The sequence below is a fragment of the Cantharellus anzutake genome (assembly GCF_015039405.1).
Source record: "Cantharellus anzutake strain C23 chromosome Unknown EI90scaffold_19, whole genome shotgun sequence".
Lineage (NCBI taxonomy): Eukaryota > Fungi > Basidiomycota > Agaricomycetes > Cantharellales > Hydnaceae > Cantharellus > Cantharellus anzutake.
Genome location: NW_024066969.1, coordinates 264,284 through 284,589, shown reverse-complemented (window position 1 = coordinate 284,589; position 20,306 = coordinate 264,284). Strand labels below are relative to the sequence as shown.

The following is a 20,306-nucleotide window of genomic DNA, read 5'->3' as shown; positions in this document are numbered from 1 at the left end:
CCAACTCGGCCAGAAGACATCGACATCTCCGTTGTGCAATCACATGTTCAGGTCTCACAAATTTGACGGATAAAATCAGGCCGTCTTGATAGGGCGTCTGAGGCTGGTAACCTGCCTAAGGGCGTCTGCCATCAGCCCAACCCTGCACCGTCATGATTAGTCGTGTGAAATATCACTTGATCATTTCATTGTTTCATTATTCAGGCCTTTTGGCTGGATTGAGTGCAGTATCTTATCGTTGCATGGCCAGGGGAGCTGGTCAAGGGACATCTCCCTTTATCGAAAGTTATTTTTCGAGCGTGGTGCCTCTGACGGTTTCACGTTGCGTCGTGCGTGGTATCCCATTTTCCCATTTTTCGTGTCCTCTTCCGTCTTAGAACAGGCTCAGGGAGGATGACTTTCAATCAAGGCATGCCTTGGCTGCATTGCAGCAGAGTTGGCCGATTATACCATGTCAATGTTGGTATTTGAATTGCCTCAGTGTCATTTAATTTTATAGCAAGCCCACGCCAGACTACGTGCAAACCAAGAGCATCACACAACCCAAACCAGCCAACCCGCATTCCCCAGCATGCTGCGATGTTAGACATGATGGTCGCACTGCCACCTGACAACCTAGCGGCGCAACAAGACAGATTCACCATGGTTGCTTTTTCATATTTTTTAGTTGCTTTCGCTCAGTGGAAGCCCGGATTCCCCTGGCATTCCGCCGAGGAAGACTGAAGTCAAGCCTCAACTATGGAGGCTACTGACTAAACCCTCGGGGCTTCAAGGTTCTTAGAACTGCGGTTTCCAATTCTCAGCCACTAATGTCTGATATCTTCTCTGATCACTCCCCGTCTCGGCAACGAGGCATTCCCTTCATCTATGCAGTAGCTGCAAGTCTGTGGGCTTGGCGAGTAATGCTGTGTCCGTCATTGCAACAGTGCACCTCACCGCCACTGGATTACGAATGCCAACATCATGGCAGAAATGAGCGATGGCATAGACAGTAGTATCTAACTACAGTACCAGGACACTGACATAGTGTAGGTGCCAATGGCAGCCAGCCGCCACATATGCCCCCTCGGCGAAGTCCATGAGGCAACCGAGTTCGCCCACAATATTATACTTAATTTCCGGCCTCAGCGTCTGGATATATGACTCCGAGAGCAATCAACGCATCCTGGGGGTGTAGTCAGCATATGCTTCCCATGACCAGAACCGTCGACTTTACCCTGGCAGCTTGGTCGCGTGCGATGTTCTTCTTCAAGTCCTGGGCCTCACCCACAGGATGCCCATCGACTTAGGGAGAGAATAGGGCTCGTTGGAAATGGGTCCATTAGTTGTAAAACACAGAACGCTTACTCTTGCAGACGACCGACCAGGTAATTCGGTGAAGTGGACCGACAGTTTTTTCCTGCGAGGGCGAAGACATTTGTAGGTTTCAGAAAGGGGAAATATGATTGGAGTATGCGGCTGGATGGCATACCTCCCAAGTCAAAGAGTGGCTGCCGCGGCAGGATTGGAGACTATATGGAAGTGAGGAAGCGGGTCTCCGGGCTAGCTAGCAACACTGACAAATTATTAAGCTGGCGGGAGTGTCCTCCAGAGGCACACTGGGAGCCTTCAAACGCAGTGTAAGTTGCAGCATCGCTCTGAAGACGGAGGTTGGGACACACGTCGTTGGGTCGGCATCACAATATGTCGAGAAAGAACAGAGAGAATAAAATTACAGGAAAAAGTAGTTTGGGGTTGCGGGGTATGGAACCTACGACCTTTATATGCCTGCGATTTATGATAGGATGAGAAAAATGGCTAAAACGCGCAGAAACCCCACGCAGCACCTCTACAATACGCTCTGCTTTCATTACGACGTAACACCGCCTCATCAGACGCGTCGGTGGCTGCTTTAGGCAATTAAAATGTGCAATACAAAGGAAAGAAGGTGATCCCTCATTTATGTTTCACAAGCTCATATGAGCTTGTCCAGCCTTCTCTGTCCAGCAAGCCGTATCCCAGCACTCAAGAAGAATATAGGGGGATTAGCCAACGCTTTACATGATAGGGTCCCGCGTTGGAGGTGTTGGGTGTCCAGTGACAAGTCATATTGCCGGTACAGTTCCGGAGTAAGGAGATATCGAGTCGCGGCTTATCCCAGGTGGAATATAGTTGCTAGCAAAGGACCGGGTAGTAGCCAAACAGAAGGAGTGAATAGATCAGCATCAAGTGGGATACTACTGTTGGCATTGGACGCTCCAAGCTGGGTGGATGAGGCTGCCAGGTATCGCGCTGCTTTGGTATGTTTTGATGTATCAGAAGCACTACCCATCCAATGACAAACGAACAGTACACGCCTAAACCTCGCGTACTTCAGCCTGCCCAGTGGCGACGTGTAACAAGTACGAAAGTGACACGGTAGATCGTGCCGCATTGAAGATCACTGGCGATTATCCGACGGCAGTAGCTAGGACGCATTGGTTCAGAGTAGGAGAGCAGACGTGTGGATGCATTGATAAGACCATCGCACGAGAAGGGCGTTTTTTACAGAGTCCTTAGCTGGTGTCAACAAAAGGGAACCGAGCGATCCCACCCATAAGTGATGGGTTGCGCGCGCAACAATGTTTTCTTTGAATGCAAATGATCTGCTAAACGTGCCCTTGGAGCAGGCGCAACGATTTATCGTGTTCCGTGTGGACGGATTTAGATGACATTTTGAAAGGGCCACGAGGTAGAACTCTGAAGTCGAGAGATCGAAGGATTTGGCCTTCGCATCACGTAATCAAATTTCCCACGTCGGTGATGAACGGAAATGGTCTGCAGCACCCAAAGAACTAACGTCTTTGCACTGAGGATAGAGTCATAGGGTCTTTGACTCTCTGGTGGGTGCCACGAAAGTTCCTATGTGTCCCTATTCCATCACAAATGCGAAGCGGTGTTTGCTCTTCAAAACACTTTGATTCTGGGTCTCGTTTCTCTACGGAGTGAAAGGGGAGGATCATGGGAAAATCATGATGAGTTGCGGACATCTGGCAGTGAAGCACGTTAGCGAGGATGCTCATTTTCACCGGATGCTCAGACCCTTGGATTGGCGACTGCTGGTGACTGGGAAGGTTTCAGGTTCCATGTTCCAAGTCTCACAAGTCTCATCTGTTAGTTTTGACTCTTACACGACAGTTCCGCATGCCATGATTGGATTAGTTCCAGCTCATTCCAAAATGTTGGTCACCATTTACAGCTCTCCACACGCTCTCCAAATTCGGTGCGGAGAGACACTGCATTCATTTATTAAAGCTCAATTTTAACAAGCTGTGAGCACACGGCCCGCATCCGGAGTTATGATAGGCTGTTTCTTGGGAGGCGAGATATTCGCGTGCACCTTGGCGTTGTTGAGACTCATTGGTGTTGCATTGTGTCTACACCCCCTAGTTTGTGGGATGTCTGTCGTCGAAGCTGACAAGGGGTCTTCCCCGATCGGCAATTCAGTCACAGTCGGAGCATCTGGACATGGGGGCATGAAACAAGGCCGTATCAGTCCACACTCGGGACTCCACTTAACGACCCGACAATACTTTGGAGCGTAGCTTATCATAAGATTTTTGAGGGATTTTTTTCCCTCGGAAGACCGGGAGAGTCCAGCGAGTGAGTGGCAATCACTCCTGCTGCATGATCCTGGCAGCCTCGGACACGCAGATTTCAGCGATGGCAACGGACTGCCTGGAGTAGCTGCACTTGAGGCCTAGTAATTCAACAGACTCGCACTCGTGGTTTCAGAAATGTTCACCAATTTTCGAGCGGTACCCGTCAGCAATGCCTGCGGTACTAAGACATTCTCTGTCCCCATGCGGAACGCTTTTCTGGCTCTGCTGCGTCTCATCTTTCAGAGACCGCCTAGCCCTCGGGGATGGCCATTAGCAAGACATTTCTTACTCGCACCACCCCACCACGAAACACTGCGAATAATCGACCAACCCCAAATTCGCATGCGTTCCCATAGTGACAATATTTACCTCGCCAGTGGGTATGGATGCAAACGGCATGCATATGGTATTTGGACCTACATTGGTGTCGCAAGCGGATCAAATACTCATTTTCGACTAGCGTTTTGCATGGCAGATCTGCCCCTCCAATTGCATTACTCGAACGTGACGCACGCATTTGTGACCTTAACGCGTCAAGCGTCCCCTATTAGCAACTCGCATCCGGAGGCACAAGGCCATGCGAAAAATAGCGAGCAGGTCGTCGAGGCGCTGGAGCCTTTCGATGTGAAACCTTGAACCTACTGCAACGTGGGGAACGCCTGCATGATGCTGCGATGCTGCGTGGGCAATTGCAACTTGTGTGTGTTATGTGTGATCTGGGAAGTTCGAGTAGATAAGATAGACTAGTGTAGGATCGCGAGGATTCTCTTTGAAAGGCATGCTGAAAAACACGTTGTGGTCCCTGTTTCCACCCCTCTATCCTCCCTTCGATACCAAAGCCTTCTAATCTTTTATCAGATATGTAATGCAATGCAGAACGTTGAATGTTGTGGTGATTGCCAGAATTTGTCCATGCAATGTATTTGGCAGTGGTCTCGCGCTTATGTTTTACACGTGAGGGACAGACAACCAATATTAATGCTCGTCTTCGAACTTCCGACTACCGGCTCCGTGTCCTTTCAGGACATCATCATCGACCCAAGTAGTGCGTACGGCGCACGTTTAGATGGAGCATCAAGTGCACGCGCTAGTGTCAGAGCGATCCTCAAGGAAAGCAAACGATCCGGAGATCGGGACTTCCTCAAAGTGCTGAAGGTATCAGTCCTCCAATCGCAGTCAGTGTCGTAGTGACCAATCATGAGGAAGGTTCTGGATGATTATCTCCCCCATCTTTATGCTGTCATTGCTTGCATAGAGTCTGGTGATCTTGTCCTTCGCAACCCGGCTCCCGGTGCGCCACGATTAAGCTACTAGTTTTCTGTCTAGAATAATGCCTTTTTCATTTTTGAGTAGCCTTCAGCTGGAGGTCAACGCTTTCGTCAAACGTATTCAACAATTCCCCTCGACACAACTTTTATGGGTTTCAATCGGAACTCGCCTTCGTCCTGCTCACGTACGCATTTTCCCTGAGTAACACTGCCGCGAATGAAGTGAAGTCACTTGGGGCCTACGAACGGGAGCGACATTCGCCAGCAGATGAGCTTGAGGCCAAGGGAAAGCGCCTGAACTTGGCGGTTTCCCTTCTGACCAGGAGTAGTGGGGTCTTCAGTCACATAGCCGACACAGTACTAGTGGCACTTAGCAAGGAATCAGATAGAGGAAAATCGAACCCTAGTGTGGCAGATCTTAATAAGTCCGTTATTCAGGCGCTGTCGAAGTGGGTATACTTGTCACTTTTAATGATTCGAAGTTGATGGATATATACCAACCAGGCTTGTCCTGGCCGACGCTCAAATGCTTGCCGTGCGGAAGCTGCTGTCAAAGTCTGCGGCGGATGCGGCGTTTTCTCCCGGCCCTCCCCTTCCTAGTTCTCACCCTAAGCCCAGTCTGCTCGCCAAGCTGCTCGTGGAGGTCTCTTCGTGGTATCAATCAGCCACTGGTATGCTGAACCCCGGTTCTGGCAGCAAGTTGTCCGGCAGGGTAGGAAATGGGGAAGCAGAAGTCTCTGCGGACCTCCGGATGTATGTCAAGAATGAAAGTTCGTTCGCGAAAGCATTAGTCCATAAATGGTCAGGAGTGGATCGAGGAGAAAGCGGAAAGCCAGGAGAAGCCATCGCATACTTATCTTGGGCAATTGAAGAGCTTGACGAGGCAAAGGATCACTCCCGGAAGATACCAACCATAGCTCCGCAAGATAAAGACAGAGCTAATCGTAAGGAGAGAATTGCGGACGAGTTGGCCATCGTCGCGCTTTTTCTTGATACATACAAGCAGGAGAACAATACCGTGAGTCATGGCTCGCAGGATATGTGTGAGTTTTCACTTACCAACATTGGAAGATTCATTTTCAAAAAGTACCCTCAAGAGCAGAACTGAGCCAGTTTATGTCTGGATCAGCGGTAGTAGAACCAAAACCTTTCACTCCTACACCTTTAGCCCCCCAGACAGCTGGGCTTCCTGGAGACCGCGAGGATGAAAAAGGAAAGGGGATTGCGACGAACGCTAATTATGAGGGTGCCGGCGCATATTTCTAGCCTTCAATCCCTTACCTCTCTGAAGGCGTCCTATCGCTGTTTGGTGAGTTGGATCAACTTCTCTGATTTAGATAGGCTGTACAGTATAGATTATGAGGGACTCTGTCCAATACAACCTAGCTGTCTTTTAGCTATAACTGGTCTGCGTCACATCCCATTTTTAAGTTCCCCAAGCGGGACTTTCATTGCCCCAGGTTGTGCTTTCTGCATCAGTAGGTCCCCTCCAAGCTGGACTGGTGCTACTGCCTCCGACCCCAGTGCTGGTAGCCCCTCCCCAAGTGGGGCTAGATCCAATGCCTGCGTTTGTTGCACCTGACCACACCGGACTGGAGCTAGGTCCGACGCCCGTACCTGTCCCACTCGCCCAAGTGGGGCTGGCACCACCTCCCATGCCACCCCATATCGAATTCGCTTGAGGGGATCCGCTCCATGGATTGGCGGCAGCACTCGGGCCACCATAAGTTGACGTCGGGGGGAAGCCGTTTGATTGAGCAGTTGGATTCTCTATCACACCATTCTGATTTACATCATCTGTCGCGTTTGACGTTGTTAGAGCATGCACAAGACTGCCCAAATTCTTTTGCAACTCAGCCAAGCCCTGTCAGAGCATGAGCAATTTGCGATAAGTAAAAACTTCTTCTGATGAGGACGCACATATGACGTACTCGTTGCACGACTTCTTTTGGGCTCAAGCTACCAACAGTCTCGGCATCCATATAAAAACGTTCTGGCTGAGCGGTGTAATCAAAAGGTTCGTCATCTGCGGGCGCCAACTCTTCCCTTGCATTATGACTCAAAGGCCATTCAGCCTTCTCGTCTGTTTCATACCAATGAGTTGTATGTCGTAGTTTATTATGGGGATCGTACTCGAAGGCCACTGCAGCACATGGGGACCATTTCGCGTGTTCTTTGGCCAGTCCCTGGACATGGAACAATCCTGAGGATCATGGAGAAGAATATGCGTAAAATTTACAGACTTTTTTCGCAATGCATCGGAGCTTAAGCTCTTGGCCTTTGCGGATCTTCGCCAGAAGGATTGGCTGTAAGCCCTCTGATTCTGTTACAGCATTTATCGTACAGTCCTCCTGGATTAATTCAAAGCTTACTTTTATTGTATGGATGCCCAAAGTTTGGGGGTCGTCTTGAAAATTCTTCTGGTGCATCAACTATCCTCGATTGTTGAGGGAGAACTACGGCTAAGTCGTCCGTTGTAACATGCACCGTCTCGTCCCCCGTACACATCACGTTTAGCCGCAACTCAATCGAACACAAGTCACAAGATGAAAGACAATCGCAGTCCTGGATTGGGGGGTGTTAACAGCAGCGCAACTTGGAATGAAGGGAGATCCCACTCGAGAGAATTTCATAGCTTCGTCGCAATTTGCACTGATGAGTGGCACCTGACCTAGTCGATGAGCAATAAATTCATCAGCAAGCACCGTCGTGTTGGTTTCTATTTCGACCATGTCGATTGCTGCACCAGAACCAGTGAGGGGTGGAGATTCAATGCAGAGTTTGCTGGAATCCTACCAACTGTGGCTATATCCGCTATCATTGCACGCCGGAGAGAATTCGCGAACCTGAGTTATGAACACTGCGTATTGGACTGAACTCAGATCGACACCGAAATTTCGATACTCACGCCAAGTCCACATTCTCGAGAACAAAGTCAACGTGGTCGCGCTGTAACTTCCGTATCCGCACCGACGGGACTTTAGTGCTGAGCAGGCGCGACATAGAGGTAGATGACTCGTGAGCGCTTGCCGTTCAAATTTCGTTCCCATCACGGGATGCACCCAACAATTAATTGAGCGCCAACACCTAGGTTCAATGCTCTCCTCGAGAAAGCGTGCGGACGAGGACAGTGTCCCGCTACTAGACCAGGACGAGTCATCATTACACGATGACCGCACCCTCTTCTCTGTTGGTGATGATGATGACGATGATACACCTCTCGCTCAGTCCCACCTCATCAATCATCCCTCTCGAGCGACATCTCGTTCTGATGAATTGACGCCATATGAATACATGATTCCTCCAACATTAAGGTCGACTGTGCAAAGTCGCGAGGCTGGTATGCGAAGCGCTGGAACTCTGTTTGTTCGATAAACCAACAATTCATGCGCGACAGAGTTTGACCTGGATACAGACGAGATAGAAGACCCACGCATGGTTGTCCCTGACCCTGTTAGAAATCAGGATATGCCACTTTTGATGGGGCTTGTTCAGTCTTCGGCGAGACTCAGCACCGAGATCCCGCTTCACACCTTCAACGGCCAAGCAAACCAGTGCGAGGAGGCTGAAAATACACAAATAAAAATCGGAAAAACCGGAGGAATGCTTGAATCTATTGCTAATATGGCAAACGCTATTTTGGGCGCAGGTGTGCTGTTAATGAATGAACTCGCGAAAGCTGACACTTATACAATGCCCAGGGATCATTGGTGCGGCCTGACTTGTTACCAAACTGTATGATTTCTGACCGAGTCTGAAGGTCTGCCTTATGCAATCAAGGAGGCAGGGTTCTTCTCTGGGATTCTCCTATTGGTTTTTCTCTGCCTTCTCACTGATTGGACGATTCGCTTGATCATCGTCAATGCGAAACTCAGCGGTCGTAATTCATATATTAGCATCATGGATCACTGCTTTGGACCTTCAGGTAGAGCCGCCGTATCTTTCTTTCAGTTTGCCTTTGCCTTTGGTGGTAGGTGTCTATGCTCATTTCACCTCCATATCTAAGGCAGAATTTTCCATAGGGATGTGCGCATTTGGAATTATCATAGGTAGTATTCTGCGCTTTATCCTGTTCACACGCACATTAACATGCCCTCAGGAGACACAATACCCCATGTTATAAGGGCGCTGTTTCCCAAGCTGATTTCAACGCCCGTTTTGTTCGTCTTCGCGAACCGAAACTTTATCATCGCACTGTGCACTATTACTGTCTCGTATCCATTGTCTCTGCATCGTGACATATCGAAGTTGGCTCGTGCCAGTGGTCTGGCACTGGTCGGCATGCTCATTATCGTAGTGTCAGTGGTGACAGAAGGCGAATATGTCACCAGCGATCTGAAAGGAGATCCTTCAAAGCGATTTACCTTCTTTGGTTCCGAGATATTTCAAGCGATCGGGGTCATCAGGTACCTTCCCTTATTTTCCATGCGAATGAGGATCGATTCATGCTTGACACCTGCTAGTTTTGCGTTCGTCTGCCATCATAACTCGCTATTAATATATGGGAGCCTCCAAACCCCAACACTTGACCGCTTCTCCGCAGTCACGCACATTTCGACATTCGTATCTCTCCTCTTTTGCATGTTGCTTGGACTTTCTGGCTATTTGGTCTTTACAGACAAGACACGAGGAAATATCCTCAATAATTTCTCACCCGTGAGTCGGATTTAAAGGCATTCATAGAATGAGCCTGATCCATTTCAGGACGACACGTTGATTAATGTAGCCAGATTTTGCTTCGGCCTTAATATGTTCACGACGCTCCCCTTGGAACTGTTTGTCTGTCGCGAGGTCTGCCATTAAACTTGGTGTAGAAACACTTCAACTGATGATTTGGTCACAGGTCATCGAACAATATTTCTTCGAGCATGAGGAATTCGACCGCCACCGACACATAATTTTGACAACTGTCATATTGTTCAGTGCCATGATCCGTGAGTTTTGGCGACTAGCTGTCCCAAATCATTTACAACTTATCTATCCTACAGTGTCGATGATGACGTGTGACCTTGGTGTCATGCTCGAAATAACAGGAGGGATTTCAGCAACCGCTTTTGCTTTCATATTCCCGGCGATCTGCTACCTGAAGCTGACTAGAGAGTCCCCATGGGGTACAACCAAAATATGTGCAGTCGCTTGCACGTTCTTCGGGCTATCTGTCCTCGTGCTGTCTGTTATTTTAGGCATTCGAAAAGCTGCGTTACACGACACAACATTAAAAGTTTGCTCATAGAAGTTTTAATGTCTCAAATCGAGGTCAGCAACCAAAATCTAATCACCATACGATTGATGCATGCACCCATTTCGTATTTCAGATTTCATCTTATTCAATATTGACATTTCTCCAGTAGATTTTGGATCCCAGCCACTTCTGACATGACTTCAATTTTAAGCCCCGACACTCTACTTTCGGTTGCAGGCAGTGGCGTGACAGCCATCTCGGTCCAAGACAGCCATAATTTCTGTACTTCATCCGTGATCCGCTTGGCGAGTGCCATATCCTCAGGCTCTGCCAACAACAGCCATACTGCATCGTACCCACCAGCTATTCATAAGACGGACTTATTAGCTAACCATCATTGTACACATTTAATATCATACCTCCAGGTACACCCCCTGCGATCACTCCAGGCTTTGACATGCATGCGTCAAGTAAACGTGTTTGCTCGGCAGGCTCGATTGGCACGTCGGAGAGTTCCCCCATCAGTTTCATCTTTCTTCTAATCTCCTCAGCACTAGCCTTGACCTCGACTATCTGCTGTTTTTCCTTGGACATTCCTGATGTACCCCACTGTCCCGCGGATTGCATGAGTCAGGACTGTAGGTACGACGCGGGGGGATCATCTTACTGTCGATATGGAGCTTTCTGCTGTGTCCCTCATTAACATGCCGTACTTTAAAGGCTCTTCCTGGCTGAGCTTTGCGAGCTGATGAAGGGCCTCGGTGAAACGCTCGTTCAAAGACGCGATTGTATCCCACAGTTGTTTTGCTGTTGCAATGGTGAGCCACTGGAAAGAGCGGAATCTGCTGATGCACCTTGAGCCGCGTTCTCGGCCCTCCATTTTAACACCCGGTTTACAAGGGATGGAGTGTCGCTACCAGCACTGACGTCCGCAAGCATAAGCCTTGTGCGGGGGGGTAAATGGAATGGTCTAACTCTCTGGTTCCACTGAATATTGCTAGGTGATAACACGTTCAGCAACTCGGCAGGAGGGGGCTAATAGAGTAGATCGGTATGTGCAATGATCGGTTGGGAACTGATTCACGGACACGTGTGGATGCCATCAACGGTTTGATCACACTCGGATCGAAACGTGTGTATAGGTGGCTTCCATATACGGCGGAAGCGACGTCGAAGCCGCTACCAACCTTACCTTGAGCCAGGCAATGTACATACTGTGAGGTGTTGTGTATGAGTGCCAACGCCTTCTCACTGAAACGGGAACCGGACGGTGCTTCCGGTCCGGCCAATCGGAGGTAAACAAGCAAAGAGGCAACCAGTGAAGTAATCAATGCTGCTGATGACCCAAGACCAGTCTTGTGAGCGTTCTTTAACGTCGTGCCGGTGTCTGCAAATCTTTCCAGACTTTGCGAGTTCTCGAGAGTGGGGGAAAGACCTAACGACGCCAACTATTTGAGGGTGTTAATGATGCTTTCGCCTCGTTCTGTGTATCATCTCACTCGGTTCCTCTGCGAATAGAAGTCATTATCTCCAGCAATTACTATTTCCAGTCCGATGCGTAGCCATTCCTGAATCCTTTCCGATCCATAATGTGCCAGGCCCAGAGATAACGTTTCTCGGATGGCTGCTTCGACAAACTTGTTCGAACTACTTGATGGTAAATGCAGCACCCAACAGGGAATCGGGCGCTCTTACTTAGCCAGATTCGATTCCAAAGAAACTCCAGACTCTATCGAAACGCTGTAATTCCAAAGCGCGTCGTAAAATTGAGGAGATCGAACAATGATCTCGCTCAATTGGCTGCTGGAAGGCCTGAGTATAGTAAAAAACCTGGAAGAGGCTGCTACTACTGTTCCGGAGTACTCAGGATCAAGAACGAGATATCCCCCAGCCAGAAGAACCTTTCCGCTCGCCGAGATACAAATCACACCAGGCATTGAATCCCAGCTGAACGACGGAAGTAACGATCAGCTGACCATTTCCGCGTTTCTCGATTGGGACGTGTCAAAAAATTTTCATTAATTCTCGTGCTAACAATATGTCCTTGAGAGCGGTGAGCACTGTTGCTGATTCCCCATATAATAGCATCATTTAGCCCTATTGTTCAGATTGTCAAGTGTAGGAGGGACATTTACTGCCCAAGTGGATGGAATTGATCAGTTTACCTGATAGCTGTCCAGTCCGGGGACACCTTGGTGCTCCGAGGGCGACCAGGACCCCAAGGACAACCCCCTAAGGAGCGGTTCGTGACATTGGGATATTTGGAATGATGTAAAAACTCATGCACTCAACGTTGTGGTCCACTTTTGCATCCAGTATTCTGCACATTGCCGAAATATCTGCGCCACGGTTGGGGAATGCACAAAGAGATGACGAGGCAAGAATCGCAGCTTTTTGCACGAACGGTTCCATGTTTACGATCCGCCGACTAGGGTTATGCGTTCGAGTCCCGCGAGTTCCTTCGTGTCCTAGTGTTGGGTAAAGAAGTTACCTTCACGTCAACTTTTTCGTTCGTCTTCCTTCATTTCCTCCTGTATGTTGGCATAATTACCCCTATTTTCAGTCTTCCAACCACGGACAATACACCTCGTGACATCGGAATCGCCCAGATCAACGGCATAAATCTTGCTGAACATATATTAGCTGAAGGATGGGCCAAGGTTAAAGAGGGAAAAAGGGATGAATCGGACGCTGATAAAGCCCTCAAGGAGCTGGAATCTAGAGCACGGGCTGCCGGAAAAGGTGGGTGCCAGTTGTCCTCAGCTCAGGGCGTGTGGAACTCATACGTCCGAAAAGGTGTATGGGACACCACGGAGAAGAAGGCAGGTCCGCTGGGAGGCGTCATTCTAGTGATGGAGTTATTGAGGACTACTTTGTATTAGCGTCGTACGGTTTATCACACAATGCCCGCAGACACTCAACAATTCGTCAGTGAATGGAAAGGAAAAACCCTTGACGGTGAGTCTACGCATTGGCGTTTTAGGATATTGGTTGCTTACGCACTTCCAGCGCTGGTTGAGTCTGTTCGTGATGGGAGCACTGTACGAGTCAGGCTTATGCTGCCTGATGTTCACCAGATTGTCAATTTGACATTGGCTGGCGTTCGTAGCCCAAGAGCTGGTGGCAGAGAAGGAGAGCCAGCCGAACCATGGGGCGAAGAAGTGAGCAAGTATTAAGGAACCAGGGTGCTCAATCAATTGATGGGATATCAGGCTAAATTCTTTACGGAGTCCAGGATAGGACAGAGAATCGTCCAAGTCCAGCTTCTTGCTTTGCCTAGTCCAACCGGGATACCATTCCAGACGTTAGCCAGTGCCGCGCCTACGCCTGCAAGTTCAATAATTGGATTGGTCCTGCACCCTGCCGGTAATATTGCTGAGCATTTGGTCGCAGCGGGCTTGGCTCGTATCGTCGATTGGCATGCCGGGATGCTTTCCCCGACTGGTGGAATGGAGAAACTTCGCGCGGCTGAGCGGTTTGTTGGCCTTGATGCCATTGATGAACCACTCTGACTGTGACCACTGACAGTGCTGCGAAAGAGAGGAGATCTGGTATCTACACCTCACTTCCACAAAATCCGTCCACACAGGGAGCAACGAATGGGTCACTCCAGCTCAAGGGCAAAGCCGCATTTGATGCAGAGGTGATCCGTATCTGGAGCGGTGATCAAATAGTGAGTCGGAACCATCGTCCTGCTTTAGGCTGCTCTGATCAGACCGCTTCTAGTCTGTTGTTGAGAACGATACGACAAATGAGCATCGCTTACAACTGAGCTCCCTCAGGGCGCCGAAAGGCGAAAACGCAGCTTATACTTCAGAGGCGAAGGAGGTAGTATGCTTGTTGTGACCCTTCATTCCCTCTTGCCTGATGGTTTTGCCCACAGTTCCTAAGGAAGAGACTCATAGGCGAAAATGTGCGCGTCAAGGTGGACTTCGTTCGGCCTGCTGAAGGGGACTACGAGGAACGAGAATGTGCTACTGTTCACTATGGGGGTGCGACTACGTAAGCTAGGCTCTCTGCCTTCCAACCAGGCTGCTAAACAGCCCCACTTCGAAGCAACATCGCGGAGGAACTGATCAAAGCAGGGCTGGCGACAGCCTTGCGACACAAGAGAGATGACGAGAACAGATCATCGGATTATGATAAATACATGGCGGCTGAGCAGGTGGCGATCGCCGAGTCTCGAGGAATGCATTCTGCGAAACCAATCACGTTGCCCCGGATAGGCAATGCTTCTGAGGTTGGTCTGATACCGGGTTATTTCGCACTTCATTGCCATTGATTCGCGCCACCAAACAGTCTGCCGCCAAGGCAACGCAATTCTTATATTCATTTAAACGGGCCGGTCGTTTGTCCGCCCAGGTGTTAAATGTGAACGCCGGCAGTCGTTTCAAGTTGAGTGGCTTCACACATAGTTGATGATGTTCATATGATCTTACCTGCCATTAGGCTGTTAATTCCAAAAGAGAATCAGACATTGACCTTTGCATTGGCAGGTGAGATAGAATGTCTACTTTGTCGTTATTCCACTGAGCGAAATGCCCAGGAATTCGAACGCCGCGTCCACCGAGGGTTGCATTCGGCGAAAAAGGGCCCGAGAAGGACAAAATACTGGAGAAAGGCGAACCCTGGGGCCAAGAAGCCTTGAACTTTGCAATCCGAAAGTTTATGCAGCGCGATGTGGAGGTCGAATTTGACACCGCTGACAAGGGGGAGGTTTCATTGGGACGATGTTTGTTAATAAGGACAATGCAGCGATCGAGCTTGTCAAGAACGGTTTCGCTGATGTGCTTGCTCATTCCGCTAATGCACTATCGTGGTCCAGGCAATTGCTCGATGCAGAGGTAAGGCGCCATTGGCTACCTGCCGAGCAATTCTTATTATGGTCCATGTCCCAGGCACAAGCTAAGGCTGCTCGGTTGAACGTTAGTCATCACTAGTGCACCCTGGGCATGCTTCTAACTGGATGATGAAGATATGGCTGAATTACGAGGACGAGGAGTCAGGGCCCGCTAGAGAAGGGGACGTGGCTCCTGAACTGAAGTACTTTGACGTCATGATATCGGATGTCAGACATTCAGCAGATTTCTCCTTCTCGATTCAACGACTCGACAGCGACGGTAGGCCACTTTAAACTTCGCCCAGGAGACATGCTGAGGCCATGCTCCATCAGACATCGCATCATTAGAGCGTCTCATGCAGGAGTTCTCGCTTCATCACCGCACGGCCTCCTCGGTACCTGGTTTTACGCCTCGTCGTGATGAGTTGATTTCGGGTACACCCATAGTCATCGATCCCGAACAAGACCTAACTCAGTTCCTACGTAGCGCGATTCAGCGGCGACGGCAATTGGTATCGTGCGAGGACTCGACGCGTTTCACCAGCCACTCAGGCGCGTTTTCTGAATAATGTTCAGGTCTGATACTGATGTTCCTTGCTGTCCAGGAAGCTGAAGTAACGTTTATGTGAGCTTGGTTTGTAATCACCTGCGGAAAAATCCTGAAGTCTTCACTCTCTAGCGATTATGGGAATCAAGAAACTGTATCATTTGCAAAGTCAGCCCCTCTTTCTTGATGACTTGCGAGCTCAGGCTGACGCGTATCCCAGCATCCGACCGTTGGACGATAAATTCCGGTCTTTGCCTGGTCAGTCCTTGCCAGACAGAAACTTTTTTGGAGTGCTTAGCTCATCAATTTGTCGCGACAGGCCAGGCTCAAGAGGCGCGACTAAGGTGCAGATTGACAAATTGAACGCTCGAGACGTGATCTTACCTTCATTTAGCTTCGTGAAAATAGTTGGCCCAGAGAGCGAGTACCATGAGGAAGCGGTTAACAACTTCCAGGCCTCATGCGCTGTCCGTGTTTCACTTCTCACCGTCCCACAGTGAATTAACTGTTATTTCAGGGGAGGAAGCTCATCGCCAATGTTGACTACAAAGATGGCGGAATTCCATACCTTCGCTTGATTGATCCCAATGACCCCGCGGCAGCTGCAGACCCTAATGCCAGCATTAACGTGGACTTGGTGCGGGATGGCCTTGCTACCATCGACCGGAGGAACAAGTACGCCTCGTTATACACCTCGCTTATGGCCAAATTGCGGGAGGCGTCTGATGTTGCGAAGCGGGAGCGTGCTGGCATATATGAATTTGGTGATGTGTCACCAGACGACTAGTACTAGGAGAATCACTTCCGTTGTACTTACATAAAATGGCTTATTGAGTTCGGCGCAAACACGCACTAGCTCAATTCAAACGTTGTTCACGTGGTCTCTTAGTGAAACAATTATGGCAGAACATCCTGCAGAACCGATGGACTCAAACTCCGGCCACGGGGCATCATCGTCTCTGAACGATCTGCCCTCCGCTACTGGCACTACAGAGGATCATGCGTCGTCGTCTATCCCCCCTCCAACGCCGGTTTTATCCTCCCACACTGATGTGAACGGTGAGGAGTACCAGGAGCTTGCTTTGGACGACGACGTCCGATTTTCCACTGTGTCACTTCAGACACCAACCACGCCCCGTGCCGTATATTCTGGTGATCCCGTTGATGATCCTGGGCCTTCTGAATTGAATAAGAGGCTGAGTAATGGTTCCATGATCGGCCAAAAGAGCCCTCGATCATCAATTCTTGACGAGGAGCCTTCACGAACACAGCTGCCGGCCAACAGAGAAGAGCCAGGCCGCTCGTCAGTTCCTTTTCTTATTGCTCGGCTGGACCAGCAAAAGGAGAGGCTCGGATTAGATACGCGAGCCCAACGAGCTAGTATTGACGGATACCTTCGTCTGAAGGAGGACTTCCAAAAATTGCAGGAGCGAGAACAGCAACTGCCTCGAGATGATCCAGAAGCAGAAATTGACTGGGGTCTGTTTTGTCTTTCCGTCTACTCGCCGTCTGCTGATCACTTTGAGACCAGATTTTTGGGGGGCAGTGATGGCAGGTCCGTAATTCATAATTCAATGTCGCGCACACTAGCCTCATATCACTTCCCAGATTATGAAGCGATGGCGAGGAACGAGCCCACGAGGCTAGCCAAGGCTATTGAGTCCGGGATACCGAACGCCATTCGTGGGATGGTGTGGCAGAACATGTCAGTCTTCCTTGAATTTTTTTGGGCAACATCCTTTTATTCCCCTTCCAGGTCAGCATCTAAGGATGCGGAATTAGAGCAGCTTTATAGCACTTTCCTGAAGGAATCAAGCCCTCACGAGAAAGCAATCATGCGTGACTTGGGTCGCACTTTTCCACACCATGCATTCTTTATGGACGGTAAAGGGATAGGCCAAGAGAACCTTTTCAATGTTTTAAAGGCATATAGCTTGTAAGCACGGCCCCCTTGAGATCTTCCATCATTTGCTCGATACATCTTGGTAGATATGACCCAGAAGTTGGCTACTGCCAAGGGCTGGCCTTCATAGTCGCCATTCTTCTACTCAATGTACGTTGCACACCCCACATAAGAGTGGACTTATGTCGTTAATTGCCTTTTCAGATGCCTGATGAGGAAGCGTTCTGCGTCTTTGTACGGCTCATGCAATCATACAATCTGAGGAGTATTTACCTGCCAGAAATGCCAGGCCTTCAGCTTCGGTTATACCAGTTTGACCGCCTTGTCGAAGAACTTGTGCCTGTTCTTTACGTTCACTTCCTGCGGCAAGGCGTCAAGTCAAGTATGTATTGCAGTCAGTGGTACTTGACAATGTTCAGCTACCGGTATGTAATCCCTCGTCGATTTCTGCGTAAGGAGTTTACTCAGCAGAAGAGATGAATAGATTTCCGCTTCAAGTGGTATTCCGGATTTTTGACCACTTGTTTGCGACTGGGATAGAGGCCATCTTTGGATTCAGTATTGTTCTACTGCAGTCCAATGAAGAGAAACTACTTCAACTGAAATTTGATAGTATATTGGACTTTCTAAAGAATGCATTGTTCGATGCGTACCTGGTAAGAATGAGCGTCCTTCTGCACGTAACTCAGAGGTCTACATTACGTGTATCGAAGGATGTGCCAACCCCCCGAGGCGAATTGGGATGTGTCCAGGCAACAGAGTCACCCGTCCATTACAGAGCCGATTTATTCATCCAAGACGCAATGCGGGTCAAGGTGACGCCTTTCCTATTGGATACGTTTGCCAGTGAATGGGAAGAGCTGCGGCGGGCGCAGAATGCCCACACGATGGAGCTAGAGTCGCTACGAGCTGCTAATAGATCTCTCACTGAACGGGTGTAGGTGCCTGACTGACTTCATCACGACGGAGAGATTGATTTGTTTGCTGGAATGGACAGAAAAGCACTGGAGAGCTCGTTGGCGCAAATGAGCGAAGATCATGTTGATATTGTCAAACAACTAGGTCAGTGACATTCTACTCGATTTTGAGCAATCATGATAGAGGCTTTCGTTAGTTATGGCAAAAGTTGAAAAGGAAGATACAGAGGCTGAACTCGTCAAGTACAAAATGCTGTACGTAGATCCCCACCGACTCCTTGCGACTGTATTCAACTCGCTCGTTCCCCAGCTATGCTGAGCAAATGCATGCAAATGAGGACGCAAATTCCACGTCCAACCGCATATCAGCTATGTCTCGATTATCGAGCTGGTCTTCGTTCTCGAGAAAATAGATCTCCCATAGATGAAGTTTCATGCGACCCCTAGCGTATCACGTCGTCCATTAGTTTTCATGTCTAATACTCATGGTTGTCACGTTTATCCCTCTCTTTTACCCCATACGCACTCGGACTATACCACTCATTCTACAATAACCAGCATTACTTAAACATCTACCGTCTGTTTTGATTCATATCAAGTTGCGGTAACAAAAATTCGTCTGCCCCTGCTGCAACAGGACACTACATCCTATATACCCGGAATGGCGAAGGCTTCGCCTCTGATGAAACTGCTCACACCATGGAGGCTTGCGTGGGTCAATGGCGGTAGAGTTAACAGGGAAGGAATTGTGGAAGTCCAGGACTCCTCGATTAGCTTCGGATGCAGATCAGAGCCTCGAAGAACGGTACCCGATCATCGTGAAGTTCAGCGGCGCTATCAAATCTTTGAAATGTGAGTCGCAGTCCATTTTAATTCAGTTCTTCGTAGATCCCAAGAACCCGCTGGCGGCCTTTACTGTTGTTGATGAGCAAGTCACGCAATGGGTTCCCTCGCACTGATGTTGGGAAACAATCCCTTCTGCAAAGCGCGGCGAAAGTGGCTGCAGAGAAGTAAGTGGTGAATCCAAGGCGTACCTGACAATGCTGGGACTGGATGTGAATGATTTGATTACGAGCCTGGAGAACAGACACCATCGGTGATGGGAGGCAGAAGTCAAAATCTCAGACCCAGGGGAATTTATACACATCCCGCTCTTGACTGATGCAGATAATTGGTCTACACTAATCGGAATCAGGAGTATGACCTGCAACTCGCATCATTCAGTCCGAGCCGCACAATCCAGAACACTCTGAGATGTGCTGGTGTGAAGCCCGGCTTGGGGGTGTCTGGCATACCCGCACCATACCTCCAAAATCCAAACATTGGGGTAATACGGGTCTCACGACGGGTGTAGGACTGATTGTGGACACTCGGAGGACAAGTCAGCTAGGGCAAGCAAATTGTGCATGAGGGTGGAAACCCCACCCCTCGGCTCGTTGAGGAATATATTGATCGTAGCACACGACTTTTGTTTCTAAGTGCACCAGAACTAGTTCCTGAGACTCCATAATGTGAGACGCGCGCCAGCCAGCATCCTGGGCCCACTGACACAAGCTGCCATCACAAGGAACAAACAAAGTGACTAGGCTGACGTTGAGAGCGGCAGTTCCTTCAGCAGGTTATTTCAGCCTCCCACTAGCCATAATGTCAACGGGATATGACATGCATCACACGAACCCCAGCCTTTTACAAGTTGATGAGACCTAAAACACCTGGCCCACGTTTCACGGGCGAGAAATCGTACATGCAATACACGCCGAACACTCTGACGACCCCAACGTGATCCTAGGAAGCCTTCATGGAAAAGCTGACCTCGAGCTCTATAGCGAACTCGGGAGTGGCAATCAAAGGGGGGATATTGTCTGTGCAGCCCACTCCAGCTTTAAAACCACAAAGCAACCATTTTCAAGCTTACGATAATTACGATCTCAATGCTGCCAATGGTCAGACCATTTATTCTCCAAGCCCCAGGAGTCGAGACAAGATCAGCGTCGATCCCAAGAAGGAATATGCATTCTCTCTTGCGCTT

General features: G+C 49.3%; 8 protein-coding genes across 8 annotated transcripts; 5 read left to right on the top strand and 3 right to left on the bottom strand.

Annotated features, from left to right (window-relative positions):
• Nucleotides 1–941: 941 nt before the first annotated feature.
• On the bottom strand, nt 942–1,755 carry EI90DRAFT_3053919 (uncharacterized protein). The gene is made up of 6 exons (XM_039060048.1): nt 1,662–1,755; nt 1,561–1,606; nt 1,472–1,511; nt 1,348–1,399; nt 1,217–1,284; nt 942–1,165 (listed from the first exon to the last, which is right to left on the bottom strand). The coding sequence occupies exons 1-6, from the start codon at nt 1,675–1,677 to the stop codon at nt 1,112–1,114; spliced, it is 276 nt and encodes a 91-aa protein (XP_038916949.1). The 5' UTR covers nt 1,678–1,755; the 3' UTR covers nt 942–1,111.
• Nucleotides 1,756–3,519: 1,764 nt separating this feature from the next.
• EI90DRAFT_678288 (uncharacterized protein) lies at nt 3,520–4,373 on the top strand. Its single transcript, XM_039067951.1, has one exon. The coding sequence runs from the start codon at nt 3,756–3,758 to the stop codon at nt 4,254–4,256; it is 501 nt and encodes a 166-aa protein (XP_038916948.1). The 5' UTR covers nt 3,520–3,755; the 3' UTR covers nt 4,257–4,373.
• Nucleotides 4,374–4,598: 225 nt separating this feature from the next.
• EI90DRAFT_3122400 (uncharacterized protein) lies at nt 4,599–6,154 on the top strand (the record flags this gene model as incomplete). Its single annotated transcript, XM_039063505.1, has 5 exons — nt 4,599–4,775; nt 4,827–4,911; nt 4,974–5,337; nt 5,393–5,906; nt 5,960–6,154. 5 exons carry the CDS (start codon nt 4,599–4,601, stop codon nt 6,152–6,154), a joined length of 1,335 nt encoding a protein of 444 aa, XP_038916947.1.
• A 160-nt stretch (nt 6,155–6,314) lies between these two features.
• On the bottom strand, nt 6,315–7,891 carry EI90DRAFT_2917907 (uncharacterized protein; the record flags this gene model as incomplete). The annotated part of the gene is made up of 7 exons (XM_039054627.1): nt 6,315–6,752; nt 6,820–7,074; nt 7,132–7,211; nt 7,261–7,453; nt 7,507–7,628; nt 7,685–7,734; nt 7,797–7,891. The coding sequence occupies 7 exons, from the start codon at nt 7,889–7,891 to the stop codon at nt 6,315–6,317; spliced, it is 1,233 nt and encodes a 410-aa protein (XP_038916946.1).
• A 93-nt stretch (nt 7,892–7,984) lies between these two features.
• EI90DRAFT_3122398 (transmembrane amino acid transporter protein-domain-containing protein) lies at nt 7,985–10,121 on the top strand (the record flags this gene model as incomplete). The annotated part of the gene is made up of 9 exons (XM_039063504.1): nt 7,985–8,228; nt 8,286–8,537; nt 8,590–8,598; nt 8,649–8,858; nt 8,988–9,294; nt 9,352–9,544; nt 9,593–9,679; nt 9,732–9,822; nt 9,877–10,121. The coding sequence occupies 9 exons, from the start codon at nt 7,985–7,987 to the stop codon at nt 10,119–10,121; spliced, it is 1,638 nt and encodes a 545-aa protein (XP_038916945.1).
• On the bottom strand, nt 10,022–12,030 carry EI90DRAFT_2971425 (phosphomevalonate kinase). The gene is made up of 7 exons (XM_039055723.1): nt 11,766–12,030; nt 11,570–11,717; nt 11,159–11,518; nt 10,925–11,105; nt 10,738–10,877; nt 10,490–10,679; nt 10,022–10,433 (listed from the first exon to the last, which is right to left on the bottom strand). Exons 1-7 carry the CDS (start codon nt 12,005–12,007, stop codon nt 10,216–10,218), a joined length of 1,479 nt encoding a protein of 492 aa, XP_038916944.1. The 5' UTR covers nt 12,008–12,030; the 3' UTR covers nt 10,022–10,215.
• Nucleotides 12,031–12,439: 409 nt separating this feature from the next.
• Nucleotides 12,440–16,244, top strand: EI90DRAFT_3145347 (transcription factor; the record flags this gene model as incomplete). The annotated part of the gene is made up of 23 exons (XM_039065277.1): nt 12,440–12,475; nt 12,503–12,579; nt 12,634–12,812; nt 12,834–12,868; nt 12,953–13,028; nt 13,080–13,231; nt 13,283–13,545; nt 13,599–13,743; nt 13,797–13,901; nt 13,954–14,072; nt 14,127–14,310; nt 14,370–14,464; nt 14,520–14,566; nt 14,617–14,802; nt 14,826–14,914; nt 14,969–14,995; nt 15,046–15,190; nt 15,244–15,345; nt 15,398–15,462; nt 15,516–15,535; nt 15,627–15,719; nt 15,852–15,924; nt 15,975–16,244. 23 exons carry the CDS (start codon nt 12,440–12,442, stop codon nt 16,242–16,244), a joined length of 2,583 nt encoding a protein of 860 aa, XP_038916943.1.
• A 424-nt stretch (nt 16,245–16,668) lies between these two features.
• EI90DRAFT_2917954 (RabGAP/TBC) lies at nt 16,669–18,690 on the top strand (the record flags this gene model as incomplete). Its single annotated transcript, XM_039054629.1, has 11 exons — nt 16,669–16,936; nt 16,989–17,012; nt 17,066–17,162; nt 17,214–17,393; nt 17,447–17,510; nt 17,565–17,785; nt 17,845–18,076; nt 18,122–18,297; nt 18,358–18,422; nt 18,475–18,532; nt 18,588–18,690. The coding sequence occupies 11 exons, from the start codon at nt 16,669–16,671 to the stop codon at nt 18,688–18,690; spliced, it is 1,488 nt and encodes a 495-aa protein (XP_038916942.1).
• Nucleotides 18,691–20,306: the final 1,616 nt, after the last annotated feature.

Coding starts and splice junctions, on each gene's coding strand:
- EI90DRAFT_2971425 (XM_039055723.1), bottom strand. CDS start 12,007: ATGCCTGGTGTGATTTGTATCTCGGCGAGCGGAAAGGTTCTTCTGGCT. Junction 10,680..10,737: donor CAGAAAGCTCCATATCGACA/GTAAGATGATCC, acceptor TCCGCGGGACAG/TGGGGTACATCAGGAATGTC. Junction 10,434..10,489: donor CGCAGGGGGTGTACCTGGAG/GTATGATATTAA, acceptor TCTTATGAATAG/CTGGTGGGTACGATGCAGTA.
- EI90DRAFT_3053919 (XM_039060048.1), bottom strand. Junction 1,285..1,347: donor CTGGTCGGTCGTCTGCAAGA/GTAAGCGTTCTG, acceptor TCTCTCCCTAAG/TCGATGGGCATCCTGTGGGT. Junction 1,166..1,216: donor CACGCGACCAAGCTGCCAGG/GTAAAGTCGACG, acceptor CTACACCCCCAG/GATGCGTTGATTGCTCTCGG.
- EI90DRAFT_678288 (XM_039067951.1), top strand. CDS start 3,756: ATGTTCACCAATTTTCGAGCGGTACCCGTCAGCAATGCCTGCGGTACT.